Consider the following 20,176-nt stretch of genomic DNA (forward strand, 5'->3'; position numbering starts at 1 on the left):
TTTTGGGTGATAATACCTTTGAATGAATGGGGATCTTCAATGAACTGTCGCACATGGGGTTGGCGATTTTACGCGAAAGACAGTTGCCGAGTATATCATCTTGGCTTATGTTATAAAGCTCCGTGCAATCCATTTTACCATCATCTGTTTTGAGTTGGCCCTTGCACTTGTACACTTGTACCTTCTCACCATCAACGAATTGCACGTATGAAGTTACTTGAGAAGATATTGGTCTTACCCGGTTAGATCCCGCGGCGGCTTATAGGCATAGCTATCAAGAACACTGGTCAAGGTAAAAATTTCCTGTCTAAGATCAAATATGCGTTCTGCATCGCCTAGGAGCCCATTGCCTTGTTCTGACGATCGCAGATCCAGCGAGAAGAATCCCCATTCCTGATAAACTTAAAATAAGAGTCGGCTCTCTTCTCTGTTTCGATTTCGAAGTCCATCAAACGACAACTTTGGCAAGGGTACAATCTCAACCCCGCAGGGGAAAGGGGCATATTAGTCAAAGTACCTAGTTGTCGGCATTATCGACAGCAGATCGATGTCTAACTCAAACGGATACGCAAAAGCGGTCTTTAAACATACGGACTAGCAAATGTTTATCTATGCATTTACGAACCCAAGTTCCAACCCATGTCCTTACTCTGCTCGACCTTCGATGAAGTGCAGTCAGCCTCTAAATATTTCGCTTCCCTTCCATGGTTGCCTGCATACGATACTGCTCTGCACTTCCATAGCCTACTAACTCTCTTTCCCCGAATGCAATAGCCCGCTATGAAGATGACAGTTTCCAGTTCTCTTAGACTACCACCAGGGACGTTCCAGTCCCTTTGTATCCAGACTCAGACACTGGAGCAACTACCGCCTTCCAGTCTCCGCAGAGGGCAGCCAGTCAGGCTTTTCTCACCAGCTCTGGCAACCTCAAGATTGATGTACACATCGATGCTCCATGATATTACCAGTAACGGATTTGCCGCTATCTTCGTCGATCACCCGTATGATGCTGACATCTTGGAATATCCCGATGGCCGTACGGTCCTCGGCATACTCGCAAACATCAGTACAGATGCAGAATGGGTTTCAGCATCGAACGTTCGTATTCAAGACTTGATATTTTTACTCAACCAAACTCTCAACGAAAAAGTGGTCAGAGGCATATTCCCTTTGTCACGAGGGAATTCACCCCTACTCTCTCTTGATCGAGCAACTATCTTCGGTCATTTCCTTGGCGGAGCAATAGCAGCGCAGACGATGCTGCTTGACAATCGATGTGTCGGAGGTATCAATCTGGATGGTACACTATGAGGGTCGGATGTGGATAAGAGACTCTCGAGACCGTTTCTGCTTTTCAGTAACGCAAACCACACCCAGGAAACAGACCCCACTTGGGCAATATTTTGGTCACATTTACGAGGATGGAAACTTGAGCTACGATTCGCACGGTCGAAACACTACACCTTTTCCGATTTTCCAGTTCTTGTCGATGCTCTGAGTTTCTCAGATAAGGCTAAACAAATTGTTCAGGCTGTATTTATTCGGAAGATTGACAGTTTGCGGGCCAAGGACGTGATTGCTTCATATATCGTCGCCACGCTGCAGTACTTTGTTTATGGGCACTCGTCGGCTTTACTGAACGGCCCTTCTGTAGCATATCCTGATGTGACCTTTGTGTCATCCTGACTAGGTCTTACTCAAACATGTATCCATGGCTACGTTGAAATGTAGTAATAATTAGGATGGGCAGAAGGTCTATCTAATTCAAATTGTATTACTGGAGGATAGCTAGGAATTTCGTAGATTCATGATTTAATCTGAATTATTTGCTGTCAAGTGTTTCGGAAAATTTAAAATCCTGTTCGGTGGAAATAGATACATCGTAGGATGACCCGCCCTCTTACTTTTGTATTTCTTGAGTAGCAGTTCCGATATCATGGCTAAGAATTATCTCAACCTCGTCTAGAGAACAGAATAACTTGTCTAGAGCCTGACCGCGATAGGCACATCGACTTTGATTTTCCCTTTGCTATTTGTTCAAGTTGGTGTCGTAAATGGGTTGTGAAGATTTGAATATGGTGGGAAATGATCGGCGCAGTAGAGGTCGCAAAGTAGGGAGGCAGGCAGACACGATGCCAAGGCAGGGCTCGGTACATGACCACATGAAACATTCCCATCAATTCCGGATTATATGTCTACACAGGCTATATTCGTATAGCCTAGTATGCTGCGACGGCCAATGAGGTCAAGCGGAATCAATATAATGTGGATTGAAATGATTGATTGGTTGAAGAAACTCCGGAGACTGCTGTTGAGAGTAGTCCCCTTGCCCTTACGGGTGGGCTTGGCGGTCCGTACGGGATTGTCAGTCCGTACGACCGATACTTGGCGGTTACCACGCTCGAGTCCATGAGTAAGCAGAATTACATACAAAGACATAGGAAATGTGATCTTCAATGTGACCACTTGTTAGCGGTAAGTTATCCCTCCATGGGCTGACATTATATCATCGCTTCTTTCCATCCACTTGACAAAATGTAACCGTAGTAAGCCAGCCACAAAGCCACTGGGTAGTGAGAACAGTTCGTCAGTAGGAACAACCAAGGAAGGGCGGGGAACATACAATCCGCCTAGCAGAAAGATGCCAATTACTGAGAGCCTTTTGGCCGTAGGCATCTATAGTTTCAAAACAATTGAAATTGGGCACATTAGGATAATAAGTCTGCCCCGACATTCAGGGCACAATTGGAAATGGTGTAGTTTCTGGTACCAGGTAACTAAAATTGATGTGATGTCCTTGGGATGGCTATTTATGCTTTAAGAACATTCATCAAGGAGACCCTTGTCTGGTTGTAAAGGCAAGCTAGTCCAACAAGTCCACCGGTCACTCTGTTCGGGCACCTGGGGCCAGATCTTGTGAAGAACGGATACAATTCTATTGGAGAGATGGTGATCTCCATCACGAATGGTATCAGTCCAAGATTCCTGCATCGCTCGTTTTATCTCCCACGCCCTTTTCCCAATTTGCTCCATGACTGGCACTCCAGGATTCTCAAGGTTATAATATGTAAGCAAGTATGATCGCGCAAAACAGTTAAGCAAATAACACTCCTCAGCAGAAAAACGCTGGTTTCCGAATGGGAAAAGGCGTAGGTCTTTTAAACGGGAACTCTTGTTTCTGATCATACTCCAAATCTGGAGAGCCAGGCTTTGATCCATGGCTGCATTTATGAACGTTTGTCGGAGAGCGTCGAGATCTTCTGTTTTATGGCTGCCTAGTGCTGGTAGCTTTGGCCGAGCATCGAAATCCAGATCTAGAAATAGTCTTTGGAGATTGGGGAGGGTACTGAGAGCTTTGTATATCTCACACTCTGCTTGATTACCCATAGACCTTCTTATCTGAAGACGTAGCTCTTCCAAGTTCGGGCAACGAATCGCCATTTCAAGGAGCTCGGAAAGATGAAGTCTGGGGTACTCGTGGAGCCTATCGGGCACTAGTGCTAGTCCCCTCAATGACGGATCATGATGTTGGATGATTCTGTCCAAACCTTCAACAATGCGAAGACCCCTGATATAAAGATATTCCAACGAGCGAAAGGCCAGTACCCCAGTGATTGATTCTTCGATGTCAGTCTTAATAGTGGAAGTACGCGGATTTCTGGTATTGAGATCAAGAAAAAGTCTCTTGAGATTTGGAAATAGCCCAGCGATGTTGACTATTCTCTGGTTCAAGAACGCAACCAATCTCGAGTGTGCGAAGTTGAGAAAGATTTCCTGCGGTAGCTAATTTGAAAAGAAGGCTTCCCTCGGGCCGGTTGCTGGGGACCGTGACTGATTCTAACTGGGATATTGCCTTAGGTTCGTTTGTATCAATCAAGCTTTGCCATGTCGCTTTCAGTAGGTCCATTCCGGCTGGATCGACACTTTCATGGGGCTCTAGACAAAGGTGCTTTAGCCCCGGGCCGGTGAATAAGAAAGGCATCATCTCGTCAAGCTGCTGGTGTCTATTTGACCTGTCTATTTGACCGCTTATAAGCACGAGGAAGAGAGGTGGTCAGGGTGTGAAGGCCCGGTAGCTGAAGGGTATATATATTGAATTCGTAGTCCCCGTTAGATACGGTCTTAGCTTCTGGAGAGAGTGGACTAGATAGTGCGAGAAAGCTTCCATCAAGCTAGTTGTGAAGTCGTTACTCGTGACAAAGTCAAATTGTTCAAGGCGGTCTAAGCTAACGATAAGCGACACAGCCGGTGCCCAGTTTCGAGTTTCGCTAACCCTTCGGGGAACACTCGAAAGGATATATCCGCCACTTGGCGAGTAGCAAGAGGTCATATAATGCTCCAAGAAGCCTTTCCTCGTCGCCGGCTTTCGATCGGTTGCCATACTAATTGCCCATGGCTCCAACTTCCACGCCTGGGCTTGTTCGAATTCACAGTCTGCCGGCAACTCGATGCACACAACGGATAACCTCCTGGCATATTTCTTGAAATGGCTTCCCAGGGGAGCATCTGTCACTTTTGACAATGTAGCGTCTTGGCTTTGGATAGCCTCGAATGTAAGGGTAAGGTTTCGATAAAGAATAGGGACTCCCACCTGTTTGCAGATATGGTTGACCTGGCTGAAAGATGACAGGTCTCTGGGTGGACAATATGCAGGTCCCTCGAGCTAATCCTCATCAGCATGAGAAATCACTTCAATGAATATGAGCCCTGGAGGGCGTGTAGCGACGTACATTGAGGCATATTTGCTGTAGAATTTCATTCGGAAGGCGATCCATTATTCTCAAATCTGCCACTCAGCGCGCAAAGGAAACTCTGGCGGAGCAAGAGAAAAATAAAGTAGCTGCTTGTGTTTAAATCGTCGGAAATGGTGGACTCTTCCTAGCGCGTTGAACCCGGTGGGCGTTATGTCTCAGTCCCTGAACTAGCGTCTCCCACCCTTGGAAGCCTTGGTAAGCAAACGAGGCTAACAGGCTTCAGTCTTTGCGCCAAGAAAGCTAGTAGTTCCCTGTAGCAGTCTCATTACCACGGTTTACTCTTCTCAAAATACGGTGCCTTGTCTCGTAACTGTATTGGCGATCTAAGGGAGCTAAAACTTTCCATGCAAAAGCAAACAAGTCAAACGCTAGAGCTGGAGAGTGACTCGAGAATCTGGCGACCTGTCACTTCCCTCTTTCACTCCTGTGTCCAAGTAACGGTCTAGTCCTTGCAAATAGTGACTTGTATTTCTTGCTTACTGTATCTGCAGACTACTTATGAGCCTGCTTATCATAGTATTTAGCCTGTCAGCCATAGCTCTCTCTACTTGGCTATCTATAACACACTTAGTGGAAGCTAACACATAACTATGTTAATAAACTCCTCAGTGGCATCTTCTGCCTTAGTGGGATGATTACACTCCTTTTAACAACAATGATACCTACCGACCTGAACTACCTAATCTATAGGAATGGACTCCCTCGAATGCCCCTACCCCTAGTCATCTAGACCGCGAATAGACGCTATCAGTAATCTGCCCTTCACCCTAGCCCACGAAGTGTTTATTATACAGTACTAGAAAACTTTGAATCCCCAACCAACGCTCACGGCTCTAGATAAAATAAAAAAAAGGCATGCACAAGAATAAACCAGTCCGCAAAGAACAATTAAACCAAAATAATTATCCAATCCCTCATTTGGTGGCTGGACCTTTAAAAGTTCGCCGGCAATTGGAATGGCAATAAGTGTGCCTAAACTGACCAGAAAATAGGTTGTACCATAGCGCTTTCCAAATTCATCGGTTTTGGATATTTGCGCAACACAAACAGGGGAGAGGCTGATTGCAGAGCCACTCCAAAATCCGAAAAGCACCGCGTACGCCAATATGGCCGTGTGATTGGACTGGGATGGAAGCCAGAGCGCGAAAGTAATCACTGAACAGGCAAATGCTGTAATAATCATCACATTGAAGCACCCAAATCGGTCAGCGAAATATCCAGGGACAATCCGTCCAAAAATAGACGCTGCGTTCAAAATAGATGATAGGTTGTATGCAAGAGAATCACCCAGGCCGCGAGATTGAGCATAGGAGGGTAAATAAGTCACTGGAATCAGTAGAGCGAAATCGATTAAAACGATGGCAGCCGTCAACAATGAGAAGCGGAGCTCACTCAAAGATTTGATATCCATCTTCCCTTTCTGTATCGGATTTAACAAGGGTGCTCTAGTCCTCAGAAGTGCCACGGAGAGCGCACAGAACATAACACTTATAAAGCCAACGATTCGAATGGCCCATGGGAAGCCTAGGCTCCCAGCGAGATTAGAGACCAAAACAGGAAAGATAATACCTCCGATTCCTCCAGCAGTCGCTGCTACTCCCGTAGCCAGAGCGCGACGCCGAAGAAACCAATGAGCTATGCAACCTACGCTAGGGGTGAAAACCATAGACGATGAAATACCGCCAAGAACACTGAACCCCAGCATGAATTGATAATATTCTTATTTTTTTTTAAAAAAAAAAAATTAGTTTCGACGATGCAAGCTCGATTTTGGGAGTAGACACACCTTCTGCCACGCTGAAGACCATCAATGATCCAACTAGTCCGACACATCCAGGAATCAGTAAAGGCTTTAGCCCATGCGCGTCAAAAATAGGCCCTGCTAGACGTTAACTTGGAAAAGGAGTTTGAAATATTTATGCCGGGGTTCTGACCAACTTGGATACTTCCAAAATAAAGGAAAAATACGTAAAGACTAAATATCCAGCCTATGGAAGCTTTCGAATAGTCTTTTAACTGATGATCTGCCAGCCAAGCCTCAAACACACCAATCGAATTCATAAGCCCAAAAGACGGCACCATCGCACACCAGGAGCCAATAACAACGCCCCATGCAGGCCAGCCACCGTCTGGGAAAATCAAATTGCACTCTTGTTCCATTTCGTTTAAGGACGTGCTCGAAGAGCCGATGTTGGTACTCGCCAATGGCGGTGGAGGTGATAAGTCGCTGCGGTTGTTTGCCTTCATTGTGATGTCACGAATTTGAATAAACAAAAGGCGCTATACCACCTCTACCTGGAAAGTTTGCATTTATACCTTATCCCTTCCTATAAAAGAATCTTTAAATGTATCCACAAGCTAAGCTCTCTCAGGACGCCGAACACGCTAAACGCTTTTGGGAAGCCGACAACATAGGAGCTTACCGCCTTCCCTCAGTCCTAATGGCAACCATTCCCGCTCCTAATGGCAAAGGCTGTTCTCGCAATTTTTACAGTGGCATGAAGATAGTCATTGAACCACTGGTATACCCTCATATTATATCATTTTGGTACCTTGAGTTCACTTCCAACGAATGGTTTGAGGGAATTCTAAGGCGCGCCTCATTCCTAAGACAGGAAGTAACATAGCCAGTCTCAACATATATTCCTAACGACTGAAGGAAGGCCTCGAAATGCAGTCCGAGAGATTGCAAGCACCGACAGACAGAAATCACATGGTCATAAGAAGCTGTGCCTCCATTACTTATCTGGACATATCACGACTATCTAATAAATCCACCGGAAAACCCGTTCCGAGTCAACTAATCAAATTGAGTTCGAATCCTGATGTAGCCACGCTACATCTCCCTTATGGGTCACCGACGCCTGCGTGCCGGAAATGGCCCTCTGCGCTTTTCCCCCTTGCACCGACGACATTAACACACCATTCGAGGAAGGTATCAAATCCTTGGTCAGGATTGCCCTCGTAGGACTGCCAATTTCGCCGGATGAAGGCTTTCAATTCAGCAAAGAACTCCTCAATAGAATTTAAGTCTGGAGAATATGGAGGCAAGTACACTCACTAGCTTTACCCCGGCTTCTGAGTACATCTGTCCTATTCGTTCAGAGTAATAAAACGATAAATTATCTATAACTAAAACAGATTTCGACTCTAGCCACCTCCTATAATATTGCAGAAGCTACTTAATTAAATCCTCAAACACTAAGGCATCGATTGAGCCTTAGTGCGTTACTGAAACTAGGCCAATCGTTTACTTACAATATGTGTCATAAAAATTTGCACGTGATATCCTTTAGTAACAAAATTCAATTGTTCTCATTGATCTGAGTGACTCACATAGGAAAATCCTCTCGTGAAATAGTTAAAGCTCGCAATAGGCAACTCTTATGAACAGTCTCCATTTCAAAATGACTTTATCGTATGACGTTCTTGTCACCGGCTCGGCCGGTCATCTTGGTACGGCTCTTATGCTTAGCCTACCTTCTCTGGGCTTTAAACCCCTGGGCATCGACATTCTACCTTCCTCAACTACGACACTTGTGGGATCTGTTAGTGACCGCGACTTCATCGCCTCCATTTTTGACTCTTACCCCATCAAACACGTCCTCCATGCCGCGACACTGCATAAACCGCATGTTTGCAGCCATAGCAAGGAGCAATTTATCTCGACCAACGTTGTCGGTACTTTGATCCTGCTAGAAGAGTCTTCCAGATTCAGCGCACAGATTGAGAGTTTTATCTTCTTCAGTACAACCAGTTCTTTTGGTATGGCGCTCAGTCCCAAGCCGGGATACCCCGCTGCTTGGATCGATGAATCCGTTGTGCCCGTCCCAAAGAATATATATGGCGTGACAAAGGTTGCAGCCGAGGACATGTGCGCACTGATGCAAAAGCAAAGTGGAATGCCCGTTCTAGTTCTCCGCACTAGCCGTTTTTTCCCTGAAGAAGATGATGATGAAGACCGTCGCGCGGCCATGAGCGATGAGAACCTGAAGGCTTTAGAGCTGGCCTACCGCAGATGTGACATTGAGGATATCGTTAGCGCATCAGTCTGCGCAATGAGAAGAGCTAAGGATATTCGATGGGGAAATTACATCATAAGCGCTCCACCGCCTTTCAACAACGACACACACACTCTGGATGCGCTGAATCGGAACCCTGCAGAGGTGCTGCGGAAGGCATTTCCTGATGTGGATGTGGTTTTCAAAGAGAAAGGGTGGAAACATCTTGCGAGGATCGACAGAGTGTATGATTCAAGCAGGGCAGTGAAGGAACTAGGATGGAACCCAAAGTATACATTTGAAAAGACAGTGGGGAGATTAGCACGCGGCGAGCAATGGAAGAGTGATTTGACAGAGAGGGTTGGCAAGAAAGGTTATCATGCTGTGAGCACTGGGGTGTATACAAAGCGATGAGCAAATAGATTGCCCAAGGCGATTAGAAACAAGCTGCTCCAAGAACAGGGGGATCGACGGGCATACCATATATGTTTTTGCGCGTTTCTAATTAGGGGTAGAGTCTAAGAGTGTGGAGGTACGTCTGATTTCGAATATAAATGTACTAATAGCATCTTTCCATCTGTTAGGCGCGAGGGTAACATGACCAAAAATGACCCTGCGCCTCATCTGGAGATTACATTGAGTCCATACCTCCCCACTCCAGCTCGATCAGGACTACTGGAGTGGTATCACAAGCAGATCGCCTGCTGCACGTGTTTCGTTCATCCCTACCTGCCTCCTATATATATATATTCGGAGGAACCAGTTCAAGAGAAAAAATCCGGCTTTCCAAATGAAAGATCGACATTGCCATTCAGAGTATACAAGTCTTATTCAACGGTGGGGGTATTGATCCCGCGCAAAATCATCAACACTCAAGCTGAGGTTACACCCCTGCCACCGCCATTTCGTATTCCTGAAACGAGAACATATTCATGGGAGCGGACACAACCACGCGATAATGACGAATCAGGACAAGCAAGATGTCTTGGACGAAGAACTCCACGAGTACTATCCGATACATTGACACCGATGACTAAGATCAGAAATAAAAAAGTGGTAGGGGTAGTCAAATCTTTTAAATTCACATCTTACTAGGTAACTTACTCAAAATAGTTTAGACTCAAAAGAGTTTAGACTTCGTCGAGGCATTTACGGCCGACGGCAGTGGCTAAGAAGCAATCCAAGGAAGGTGAGTGGAATGGATTTTAAATAAATACCCAGGCACAGTGAGGAGATTTGTCAGATCGTTTATTCACGGAAATCTTTTAGTACGTGCTTCTAATATTTGTGTCTAAATGGTTCGTAGATCTTGTCGTGGAGAGCACGTGATGCTGTTTGTACTGTTTGTACAGAACCCACGCGTGGAGCTTCAAATGTTCGCACCTTCATATGTTACGAGTTCAACCATTTAACCCCGGGGCAGGAGGTGTTCCTCTGTTTATCATATCTATGGAAGCGAAGATTTCCGGCGAACCAGTGTCTAGGGATACGGGTGTATCTCTTTACCTGCACGCGGAGCTGCTCCCTAACATCCGCCAAATCACCCTTTACATCTCACTCGACCAAAATCCAGCTCTCAAGGGGATCCGGCCAGAGATTCAGCTTTCAGAGTCGTGCAAAGCAGTCACAGTCATTTTACCAGCCCCATTTGACCATGCCAGCGAGACGATTAAGCTGCCGGCACGCGTCAGTGACGCGACTCGGCGGACACTGAATGCCAACGCAACCCAAACGGCACCTTTCAGGCCGGGGTCTACTGGGTCGAGCCAAGACTACTCACTCAGGATGCAGATTGATCCTCATGAACAGGCTTTGACTCCCAGAGAAGAACTAACTGATGACCATGTGCCCTGGACAGCAGCAGACATGTCGTCTTCGACTCGCATTCGATGCTACGCGTGTGGAACCGCGTTCCTCAACGAATTAAGGCTCCAGGAACTTCAAGATCACAAAGAACTGGAAATTCCGCCGGGCTGGGTCTGGAAGGACCTTCCGAGTGGAAACTGGGCTGAAATGATGGACTTCTGGCACTGCCACAAACCTGATACCCATCAGGATGATGCAAAAGATGAAGCGACCGCAGCCCTCAGGATAGAGGAAGCAAATGCCCAAGTTAAGGGCTATGGAGCCTCGAGTCGCGTAGAAGCGATCTCTAGCAATGTTCTCATCGATGTGGCCACTTTCTTACTCGCAGAATCAGATTGCGTGGGGTTGAAAAAGGTACGATCTTCTAGTATCCCCTGTCATTTGTCGCGTTCCCAAAGCATCATGCATATTGAAATTGCACATTCATCATTTCTCTTCTTCACCTTTTCACCTGGGCAACTTAGAAGGAGACCACTTCTTTTCAATGGGGTGGCCTTCGATACTATTGCCCTAGATCGATATCAGTGCACGCTCGTGGCTCCTGCCGAGTGGTGATAGGCTCGACCTAAGCCAGAGGATTACGAATGGCAGTTATCCTCTTTCGCGAGATGGATTTCGCCTTTTGTCGCTTCACGGTGAGGGTCGTTCTGACTGCTGCTTTGCTGGAGTTGCTTCCAACGCATTCTTTTCGGTTCCAACGACAGCCTTGGGCTCGCCCTTCCCAGTGCAGTGGGAGGCTGCTACGAACAGAAGAGGTACATCATGTGCGAAGTCATTAATCGGCTTTTGACATGCCTGAATTAATGTACTATATTGAATTTCAAATCAAAGTTCGAGTGCTTCTATTCTAATTAACTCACCGTCGTCTCCAAGCATCGTCTTTCTTTATGTTCAGTGCCCTAACTCTCAATTCAGTGCAATGAAGAGGAACCGAAATCAGCTGCGAAGATCTCTGGGCAAAGAACCCTCGAGTGTGAGAACTGCAATGCAGTCATCGGCATGGAAGACCCATCAGCGAACGGATGGCGACTCCTAAAAACAAATGTGTCTCTTAACACAGGCAAAAATGAGGATCCGTGGACAACTCACTCAACAGAGATGATCGTTGCAGCACAGCTGCTAGAACTGATAGAAAGGGAGAGCGCACGTCGCTTCGTCGTCCATTGCGGTCAGAAGAACGGGCTACTGGTAAGTGCAGTATTCCGCTTAAGTCACCATTTATGTCCTAACCTCTGTCTAGCTTTGGGTCTTCAACCCAGATCTGCGATACTCCAATTCCAACCCTGGCCACACCGTGAACGATCAGCAAGCGATGAAAGTCTTGTATCAGGAAAAGGAGGACGTTGATAGGCTGCTTGCTCCTGAGATTGGACAACCTAGTCCTCTATCAGTCGAAGAGCTGGAACTTCCTCCAATGATCTTCCAGGCTTTGTCCGATGCACTTTTTAGCAGTAGCCAGATGTTACCTCTCTCAGCGCGACAGTTCAATGAGTGGCAGGTTGGACTGCTGAGTCGTTTCAGTCGTGAGAAAGCGACTTGAAAACTACGGGGCACAAATTTCCCTCCATATGGTCTTCTGTTCTGAGCCTGAAACTATCCGATAAAAGGGAATGGTATTCTTGGTACGATTTATGGCCACTAAACTCCAACTCCATCATCACATGACGAAGGCTCCAGCGTCTGCTCAACCCTCGAATGGAGTCTCAAACGGAGGCTCGGCTTGAGGCGTAAGTCTCGCAATATGACGTCTCTGCCCATCCTCCCAGTCAAAGACAGCCGAGTGGCAAGCCAAACGGTTATCCCAAACTACCACAGTCCCAGCCTTCCAGCGAATACGAGTCTGAAGGTCCTGCGATAACGCGATATGATCGAACAAGAACTTAAGCAGGAAATCGGACTCTTCCTTCTTGTATCCGACGATGTAGCGTGTGACTAAGAATCTCATCTTAGTATCTTGAAGAATCATTACAAGCATAGCGACTTACACTGCGGGTTTACATATAGAGCCTTCTCCCCCGTCACAGGATGAGTGCGGACGATTGGGTGCTCTGATGTGATAGGATCGCGACGCGCGATCCCCCCACCATTCAAGCTCGCATTCACCTGATCGATCCCAGAGTGCACAGCCTTGAGACCGTGAAGACGCTTGCGGAACTCGGGAGACAGACGCTTGTATGCCTGTACCATATCGCCGAATAGAGTATCTCCCCCAGTGGATGGGCCATCGAGGACATAGAGGAAGGTCGTGCCTGGGGGCTGCTTCTCGAAAGTGACATCTGAGTGCCAGGTGATGGTGTTTGTCCGCTGTTCGAGGAACTTGGTACCAGTGTGATCGTCTGCGCCACGGAAGACGAGGTGGATTTCGGGGAATCCTTTCGGGGCGCCAGAGGTTTGGTGGATGTGGTGGCGGCCGAAGTAGCCGGCATAGTCGACGGCCTCTTGGATGGGGAGGGAGGCGAAGTCTTGGTCACGGAAAGCTTTTCATAAAATTAGCATGTACGCTACTGCGAAATGCACGCGATTCACGAACCGACAACTCGTCGTTGAGCGACGTAGAGAGCTAACTGGTCTTTGCCGGCCTTCGATAGCTTGCTCAATTGCACTCCGTGAACTTCGGAGCCGATGAAAGGTGTGATTTCATCAATTTCAACCTGGCCTGTAGGGAATAGGTCAGGGAAGCTGGGGTCGGCATCTTTGCCGTGGTCGTAGTGCTCGAAGATTTCCAGAGGAGGGTATCTAATGACAGCTTTAGACATGTTTTCAATGCAATAACCCGGAGGGGCTTACCGCTCAGTCTCGTTATCCCATACGGGAAGATAGTTAGGAAATGACGCTGGCGCCACCTTGTCTGTGCCTTTCAACTCTGTCTCCTTCTCGTACTTGTAACCAATCAAGTTCTCCTTGTTCTGTCCGGAGTCTGTCTTCAGAGGAACAGTAAAGGTCGGGGCGCGGAGACCTATGGTCTCAGTAATAGATGGAGCCATGATTGATGCGTCTGTAAATAATCAAATAAGCAAAGGCTGTCTTAAGACCTCAAGACTAATAATGTTCTTGTCTCGATTGACTGGACCCTGCATGAGACGACCAGGGCGTCTATATACACAACTCGGCATCATCATCCGGGATGAAGAGCGACAAGATCCGATTAATTGCGCAATGACTGCGGGGTTATCATATCACCCGGTTTATATTTTCAACAAAAAGTTTCATTGCCAGCGAACAAAGCGAATTGCCACAAGTAGTAACATTCGCTGCGGGGTCGTCGGGACAGTGTTTGACATCTGTCTTCGTTATACTTGGCCAGGATGGCGTGCTGACATTGCGTGCGTCTACTTGGAACAGTCGCGACTTTAACATTCGTTATCTGATTACGTGCACTTTAACTGCAGATGAATTACGAATCTGGGGTTCTTTTGTTCCCGGCCCCTCAGCGCTGGTGTCAATGTGCCTGGTTATGGCGTGATGAACAACTTGCTTTGCGCCAGCTCATTTTTTTCATCGTGAGACCCTTTGAAACAACAGATAAGCAGAATGCAGTTTCATATTCATTAATAAAGCTTCTTTTTGGCAATCTAAACATGCACTGTCTTAGAAGCTAGATATGAATGCTCTTCTCAACGTCTGGAGGCCTCGACTACCGAACTCTGTATAGCTGTCTTAGCCAATGAGGAATAATGTAAATCACCGAAGCCACCAACCAAAAAGGGACCGTCTTAGAGCAAGAGCTCGGTAATTATAGCGCGAGACTCGCGGCAGTCCCACCTCGGTCTCCATGCAAACTGTGGCAGCTGCCACTCGCCCTGCCTAACGTCACTTTACCACGTTTTGCGTGATCTAGCCAAGCCATCCTTTCACTGGCGAGTTGTATCAACATCAGACCTGTTTTCCTAGAGGCGGTAATTGTTCGGAGCTAAAGTCTAGTTTTTCTTTAATCAGCAGCGACCAATTCGCTAGACCTGCGGCTTTAGTCCGAGATGGTCAGGTTGTCCTCGAAGAGACTCCGCTTCCACGTTAATATGCGGGGCGGAGGTGCAACGCCATCGGAGCTGGTGATTGCACAAATAGCAAGTGGCTTCAAGACACATTTTCATTTGTCGCATCGGCTACAAGCTCGTGCAGTAGCTTTGGCCGATTCGCATCAGATCAGACCAACGTGGGTAATATCGCGATAAAGGCTGAACAGGCGAACCTGCCACATTATGACGTGATGGAGATGATTCTTGCATGATTTCGGACCTTTATAGCTGGCATTTCCCATTCCGCTCCTAAATATCTCAATCGTTCTAGATCTCTTTTCCGATCTCACGCCAATATGACGATTGAGGAGACCAAGGATGTCGGCAATCGTGCCGAAGACCCTGATACTAAGGTTGTTGTGCCTCGGGTCTCTTCCACAAGTGAATCTTCTCTGGAGGATCCGCGTGGAGAGGTTAAGAATATTGAGTGCACATTTGGCTCGACAGATGATCCGCGGTATTCCAAGCCGATCCCGGAGTATGAGGGTGCTCATCGCTGGGACCCCGAGTTCGATTGGACAGAGGAAGAAGAGAAGGCCATTGTACGAAAGGTATGTTGCATAGTGCCTGTCAACGTTTCATGCGGCTAAACTGAAGCAGATTGACTGGCGCGTTTGTACATTCGCATGTATGACTTTCTTTGCACTGCAGCTCGATCGAGGAAACGTTGTGCAGGCCACTTCCGATAATATGCTGGGGGATTTGGGCATGACCACCAATGATTACAATACTGGCCAAACTATCTTTCTTCTCATGTTCCTCTTCGCCGAGCTTCCGTCTCAGCTCTTGTCCAAGTGGTTTGGACCTGATCGATGGATTCCTGTTCAGATGGTCACCTGGAGTTTGATCGCTGCCTGCCAGGCATTTGTCAAGAGCAAAGGAACTTACTTCACTACCAGAGCTCTATTGGGTCTTCTCGAGGGTGGATTGTATGTTTCCCTAATATTCTTGATAGTTCATTGGAGACTGACCCTGCATAGCATCCCTGACACAATCCTATACCTCTCATTCTGGTACAAGTCCAATGAGCTCCCAATCCGACTGGGTTTCTTCTGGTTTGCCTACGAGGCCACCCAGATTGTTAGTGCCTTCTTGGCTTTCGGATTCCTTCACATTCGCAACTCGGATGGCACTGGAGGCTGGCGATACTTGTTCGCCTTCGAGGGACTGATCACCGGTATCATCGGTATCGTTGCCGCTTTCTGGATGGCTCCCTCCCCAACTCAAACAGCCGGTCGCTTCCGTGGTAAAGACGGCTGGTTTAATGAACACGAAGAGAAGATTATGGTCAACCGCGTGCTCCGCGACGACCCCAGCAAGGGTGGCATGCATAACCGCCAACCGGTTACGCCCAAGCTCCTCTGGCAAGCACTGAAGGACTACGACATGTGGGTGATCTACATACTCGGCTTGTCCTGGATGATTCCAAGCATCCCCGCCGCCACTTACTTGAGTCTAGAGTTGAAGTCGCTCGGATTTAGTACCTTTAACACCAATCTGCTCAGTATCCCAGCTTATGTGATCTTCTCAATTAATTTGTTGTCTTGGACTTGGATCTCCGAAAAGTTCCAGATTCGCTTTATGCTTGGCGTTGGTGCTGAGGCATGGTCTCTTATTCTTCTGATCGCCCTTGAATGCCTTCCAGATAAAGCTAACGCGTGGGTACGCTGGGTTCTACTTATCTTGCTCATTGGCATGCCCTATGTTCATGCCATTCTGGTGGCTATCACGTCCCGAAATGCAGGTACTGTTCGGACGCGCACTGTTGCAACAGCCTTATACAACATGGCGGTGCAAGTGAGCAATATTGTTGCGAGCAACGTGAGTCAATCATTGCCTCTAGAGGTGTGGCAGTCAACTAACTTACTGTGCTAGATTTACCGAACCCCCGATAAACCATACTATCGCACTGGTAACAAGGTTCTGATTGGACTTTCTGTGTGGAGTATGTTCATGTTCATTGTGTGCAAGTACTACTACGTCTGGCGAAACAAGCAGAACGCTGCGGTTTGGGACAACATGAGCACCGAGGAGCGGGAGCGATACGTCGTTGAGAACAAAGATCTTGGCAACAAGAGGTGAGTTTCTCATGTATACTCTGCCCGCGAATCAAAACAGTGACTAACCTAACTCTGCAGAGTTGATTTCCGCTTTTTACATTAGAGGCCTTTTCTTCTTCTGCATAGCAAGCGTTCCTAGTTGAAACGCGGCGATGATTGCCATGCATCGTTTTGCCTCAAGTCCCGATGAATAGACCCATACCACAGCGTCCAACTGCTGGGCATGACAAAATGAACAAACATATGTATTCCATGAATCATGAATCCAAGACAAAATCTACTCGCCAATGACGTATTCGCATCCATCATCCCCAATCCAAACCTCATGAAGCTTGCCTGCCGGTACATCAACTCTAGCCCCAATACCAAAAGTCTCTTTCTTCTGCCCGCCATTGTTGGCATTGTCTTCTGGATAAGTGACTGTCATACTTCCTCGACGGATAAGATGTGTGGTGAGACCTCCATGTGTATGAGGGGAGTAATAAGCACGACTAATCCAGAGGGTCAACTTCACCGTGTTAGATTGTAAAACGACGACCACATACCTCCCATCCGACCAAGTAAAGACGTGCCGGAAACCCCAGTCTCGAACGAGGCGCTCGCTCTCGGAGCGGGAGCCGATCCGATATGTTTCCGACATCGTGTTTAATCTGAAATTCGATAGAATGTACAGACAGTAAGGTTAGAGGCTCTGAGAATATGTGAGCTGCTGTTATTAATGAAAGCAACGCGGGTGGAGGAATGATGTCATGCTTGATGAACAGGGTCGAGTCACGTGGAGGTGCATACAGACAAAGGACACAAAAGTACGAGGAAGGCTTCTAGAAGAAATGATAGACCGAAACAATACTACATCTAGCCTAGATCAACATTGGAGAGGTGCAGTACTTGCATGCATGAATGAAGGATCAAAAAGGTAGCATTTATTCAGCCATAGGGTACAGAGAAGTAAACGCCGAGTCCACTCGTGTATGGTGGAAACTGACAAAGTAGGAAATTCGTCATATGCCCTAAGTTCAGTCCTATATATGGAAACACGGGGCATAGGAATCAAAAAAAAAGGGATTTGAGGCCGCATAACCGAAATTTATTCCCCATTCGCTGTAGAACGATCCGAAGGGTCTCTGAGAACACGAGTATCCCAGAAGGATGGAAAACGCCATAAAGCACACACGCGCCGTGGAATGCCCGAAAATGCGCTATCTTTCTCACAAAGTTGTCTTACTTGACTTCATCTCTTCATCATCGCCGAGGAGGTCACGCGCACGGCGTGTGGCAGACATGGCAGCTCTTGCCTGGGATGACCCAGATCTCTTGACCCTTCGCCGCACAGTTGGGGCATCGCACACCGGGCATCTACGATTGTTAGAATAAGTTTGAGATAAAGGGACCCAGGACACTGGACCCGGGACGACGGACGAACCTTGTTCACGGCGCCCGAGCTCGAGCACGGCATCGCGCCACACTTGGAGTTGGCCATCTTGATATTGAGGGTAATGGATAGACCCGAAAGATAACGGAGGAGATGATCGTTTCAGTTTCGGGAGCTGAGAGAGTTCGACACCCGGAAAACCAGCTCTTATAAGGCAATAAGACAGGGGAGAGCAGAGAGCAGAGAATATACCCCCGCGATCCAGAAAATCGAAATCTGGTCGGCTAATCCGTGTCCAAACCTAGTTCAGCAGGAGCAGAGAGACTCAGAAGTTGCCGTTGTTGGGTAGAACCAGCGGATCCCCCCCTCCTGGACGAAGGGCAAGCTTCGACCTAGTCTTTCGATCGGCCAGTCACACGGGCTGAATGTACGTCTGATGAATGACGACTTTGAGGCGCAGGGATCAGGACCGAAATGCACAGGTCCAGCGTGCTTTCAAGGTACTGGGTACCTCCTTGGAACCAATGATAGGGGTCTGTTCGGTTCATCCCGACGCCTCAGGCCTTGTTTAGCCTCGTCCAGGGTGTTCATGATTTCGCGCTTGTTTGCTGATCACCATCGCATGTAGGCTGCGCGGGCTGAGATGCCTATGTTGGCTAGGCAGGGCGAGAAACGCAGACTCGACCCATTAACCGTACTCCGTGTTCTTCGTATCCATCAGCGCATCTATCGGACTGCGCTTTTTTTTTTCTCGATAGGGGCTATGGCCGAGTGTCCTGTACCCTAGAGAAAAGTTGATGTATCGTTCCCGCGGGCCCCCAGATCGCAGACGGGACCCGCTTCGGTCAACCTCGGTGCCGGATGGGCGGGATGATTAGCCAGCGGAGACACAAGAGATCCAATCACTTCACTTCAGCGGGCTGAATGGCAATTCGATGGACGCCGATTATTGGCCAATCGGGCCCCTATTCATCGATGCTGATTCCTTTTCCAGGATCTCGGTCCAATCGTGGCGGGTGATGTATACCAAAAAACAATCCCAGGTGTCGAGGGGTTCGTAGGCTGAACCTCTCCACATGATCACTGTCACTGTCACTGTCACTGTCACAGTCACAGCCCAGATACTTGGGCCTCGGAGGATTTACCGATCATCTCTACCAGTCTGACTAGATACACTAGTGTTGATCAATCTGATGCATGGCACTTGGCGTGCTGATCTCTCATTCTCCCTGGTCTAACCGCTCTAGGGACCGGAGTGTAATACCCCAACTGTCTGAACGCGGCCCCTCTATTTTGCCTTTCTCACCGACTTCTTCCACTCCACTTGTCACTCTATCACCCATCAAGCATCAGGCATCACCCGTGGGGCTCGATGGCGCGCATAATGTCGGTAAACTTTCTTGTTTGCTTATATGCAGAGGCACCGATGGCTTCGGTCACTCGGTCTTGCACGTTCGGGAAATGGGACTGCCTCTGTGACATGGTATACGATCCATCCCCCACCGCACTACGCGGTTTTTCTATTTTCTAACCATGGCGTCGATGATCGCATCATCTCGGATGGCGCGATTTGGAATTCTATAGATCTAGGAGTCGCAGGCTTAGCCGCGCATGCCGCATGGACCACACCCGAGCTGCGTAGAGTACAGGAGTACATACATGTGCACCGGTACGTGATCGTTGCTTACATCGAGGCTGCCTCAGCATGCGATCGGTTTGTTCAGGTTTGCCTTCTGACCCAATTCATGCGTGCTGCTGCAGCCAGCCCTTGATCTCCACAGGGGACCGTGGACTGTGGCACAACATCGTCTCGAGCCTCCTTGCATCAACCCAGTATCAAACTGCCCGTCTGATCTAAGAACTATGAGTGATCGACGATCGACGATTTGATCACACACTTACAGTAGTATAGACTCCTACTGTTGGAGCTTGGACAATCTGAATTGCGTCCCAGCAGCCCAAAATTCAAAGGCCGAGCACAGTGTCATACTGTGGCGTCGCAGGGTCTGCGCGATGGCTCGCATCCATCTCAATTTTGGGCATTGTAGCAGGTTTCTGACCTTGATATCTATCTCCAGAATTGCACTGAGAAACCCTCCATAGAGAA

General features: G+C 47.8%; 8 protein-coding genes across 8 annotated transcripts; 3 read left to right on the forward strand and 5 right to left on the reverse strand.

The window, feature by feature from the left end:
* Positions 1–2,931: 2,931 nt before the first annotated feature.
* N7443_007588 (uncharacterized protein) lies at positions 2,932–3,985 on the reverse strand (the record flags this gene model as incomplete). The annotated part of the gene is given in 2 exon segments (XM_056887644.1): positions 2,932–3,723; positions 3,737–3,985. Coding segments are annotated over 2 exon segments (1,041 nt in total), but the record flags the coding sequence as incomplete, so codon positions are not given.
* Positions 3,986–4,054: 69 nt separating this feature from the next.
* N7443_007589 (uncharacterized protein) lies at positions 4,055–4,759 on the reverse strand (the record flags this gene model as incomplete). The annotated part of the gene is made up of 2 exons (XM_056887645.1): positions 4,055–4,634; positions 4,731–4,759. The coding sequence occupies 2 exons, from the start codon at positions 4,757–4,759 to the stop codon at positions 4,055–4,057; spliced, it is 609 nt and encodes a 202-aa protein (XP_056739336.1).
* Positions 4,760–5,550: 791 nt separating this feature from the next.
* Positions 5,551–7,001, reverse strand: N7443_007590 (uncharacterized protein; the record flags this gene model as incomplete). Its single annotated transcript, XM_056887646.1, has 3 exons — positions 5,551–6,473; positions 6,541–6,633; positions 6,689–7,001. 3 exons carry the CDS (start codon positions 6,999–7,001, stop codon positions 5,551–5,553), a joined length of 1,329 nt encoding a protein of 442 aa, XP_056739337.1.
* Positions 7,002–8,161: 1,160 nt separating this feature from the next.
* N7443_007591 (NAD-dependent epimerase/dehydratase family protein) lies at positions 8,162–9,169 on the forward strand (the record flags this gene model as incomplete). The annotated part of the gene is made up of 1 exon (XM_056887647.1): positions 8,162–9,169. The coding sequence occupies one exon, from the start codon at positions 8,162–8,164 to the stop codon at positions 9,167–9,169; it is 1,008 nt and encodes a 335-aa protein (XP_056739338.1).
* A 1,035-nt stretch (positions 9,170–10,204) lies between these two features.
* Positions 10,205–12,161, forward strand: N7443_007592 (HECT-type E3 ubiquitin transferase; the record flags this gene model as incomplete). Its single annotated transcript, XM_056887648.1, has 3 exons — positions 10,205–10,975; positions 11,537–11,809; positions 11,862–12,161. The coding sequence occupies 3 exons, from the start codon at positions 10,205–10,207 to the stop codon at positions 12,159–12,161; spliced, it is 1,344 nt and encodes a 447-aa protein (XP_056739339.1).
* A 144-nt stretch (positions 12,162–12,305) lies between these two features.
* On the reverse strand, positions 12,306–13,605 carry N7443_007593 (TauD/TfdA dioxygenase family protein; the record flags this gene model as incomplete). Its single annotated transcript, XM_056887649.1, has 4 exons — positions 12,306–12,553; positions 12,607–13,098; positions 13,152–13,357; positions 13,409–13,605. The coding sequence occupies 4 exons, from the start codon at positions 13,603–13,605 to the stop codon at positions 12,306–12,308; spliced, it is 1,143 nt and encodes a 380-aa protein (XP_056739340.1).
* A 1,328-nt stretch (positions 13,606–14,933) lies between these two features.
* On the forward strand, positions 14,934–16,800 carry N7443_007594 (putative transporter; the record flags this gene model as incomplete). Its single annotated transcript, XM_056887650.1, has 5 exons — positions 14,934–15,188; positions 15,238–15,566; positions 15,618–16,458; positions 16,513–16,715; positions 16,776–16,800. 5 exons carry the CDS (start codon positions 14,934–14,936, stop codon positions 16,798–16,800), a joined length of 1,653 nt encoding a protein of 550 aa, XP_056739341.1.
* Positions 16,801–16,974: 174 nt separating this feature from the next.
* On the reverse strand, positions 16,975–17,337 carry N7443_007595 (uncharacterized protein; the record flags this gene model as incomplete). The annotated part of the gene is made up of 2 exons (XM_056887651.1): positions 16,975–17,188; positions 17,243–17,337. 2 exons carry the CDS (start codon positions 17,335–17,337, stop codon positions 16,975–16,977), a joined length of 309 nt encoding a protein of 102 aa, XP_056739342.1.
* Positions 17,338–20,176: the final 2,839 nt, after the last annotated feature.

The sequence above is a fragment of the Penicillium atrosanguineum genome, assembly GCF_028827265.1.
Source record: "Penicillium atrosanguineum strain IBT 20685 chromosome Unknown utg000006l_segment0_segment0, whole genome shotgun sequence".
Lineage (NCBI taxonomy): Eukaryota > Fungi > Ascomycota > Eurotiomycetes > Eurotiales > Aspergillaceae > Penicillium > Penicillium atrosanguineum.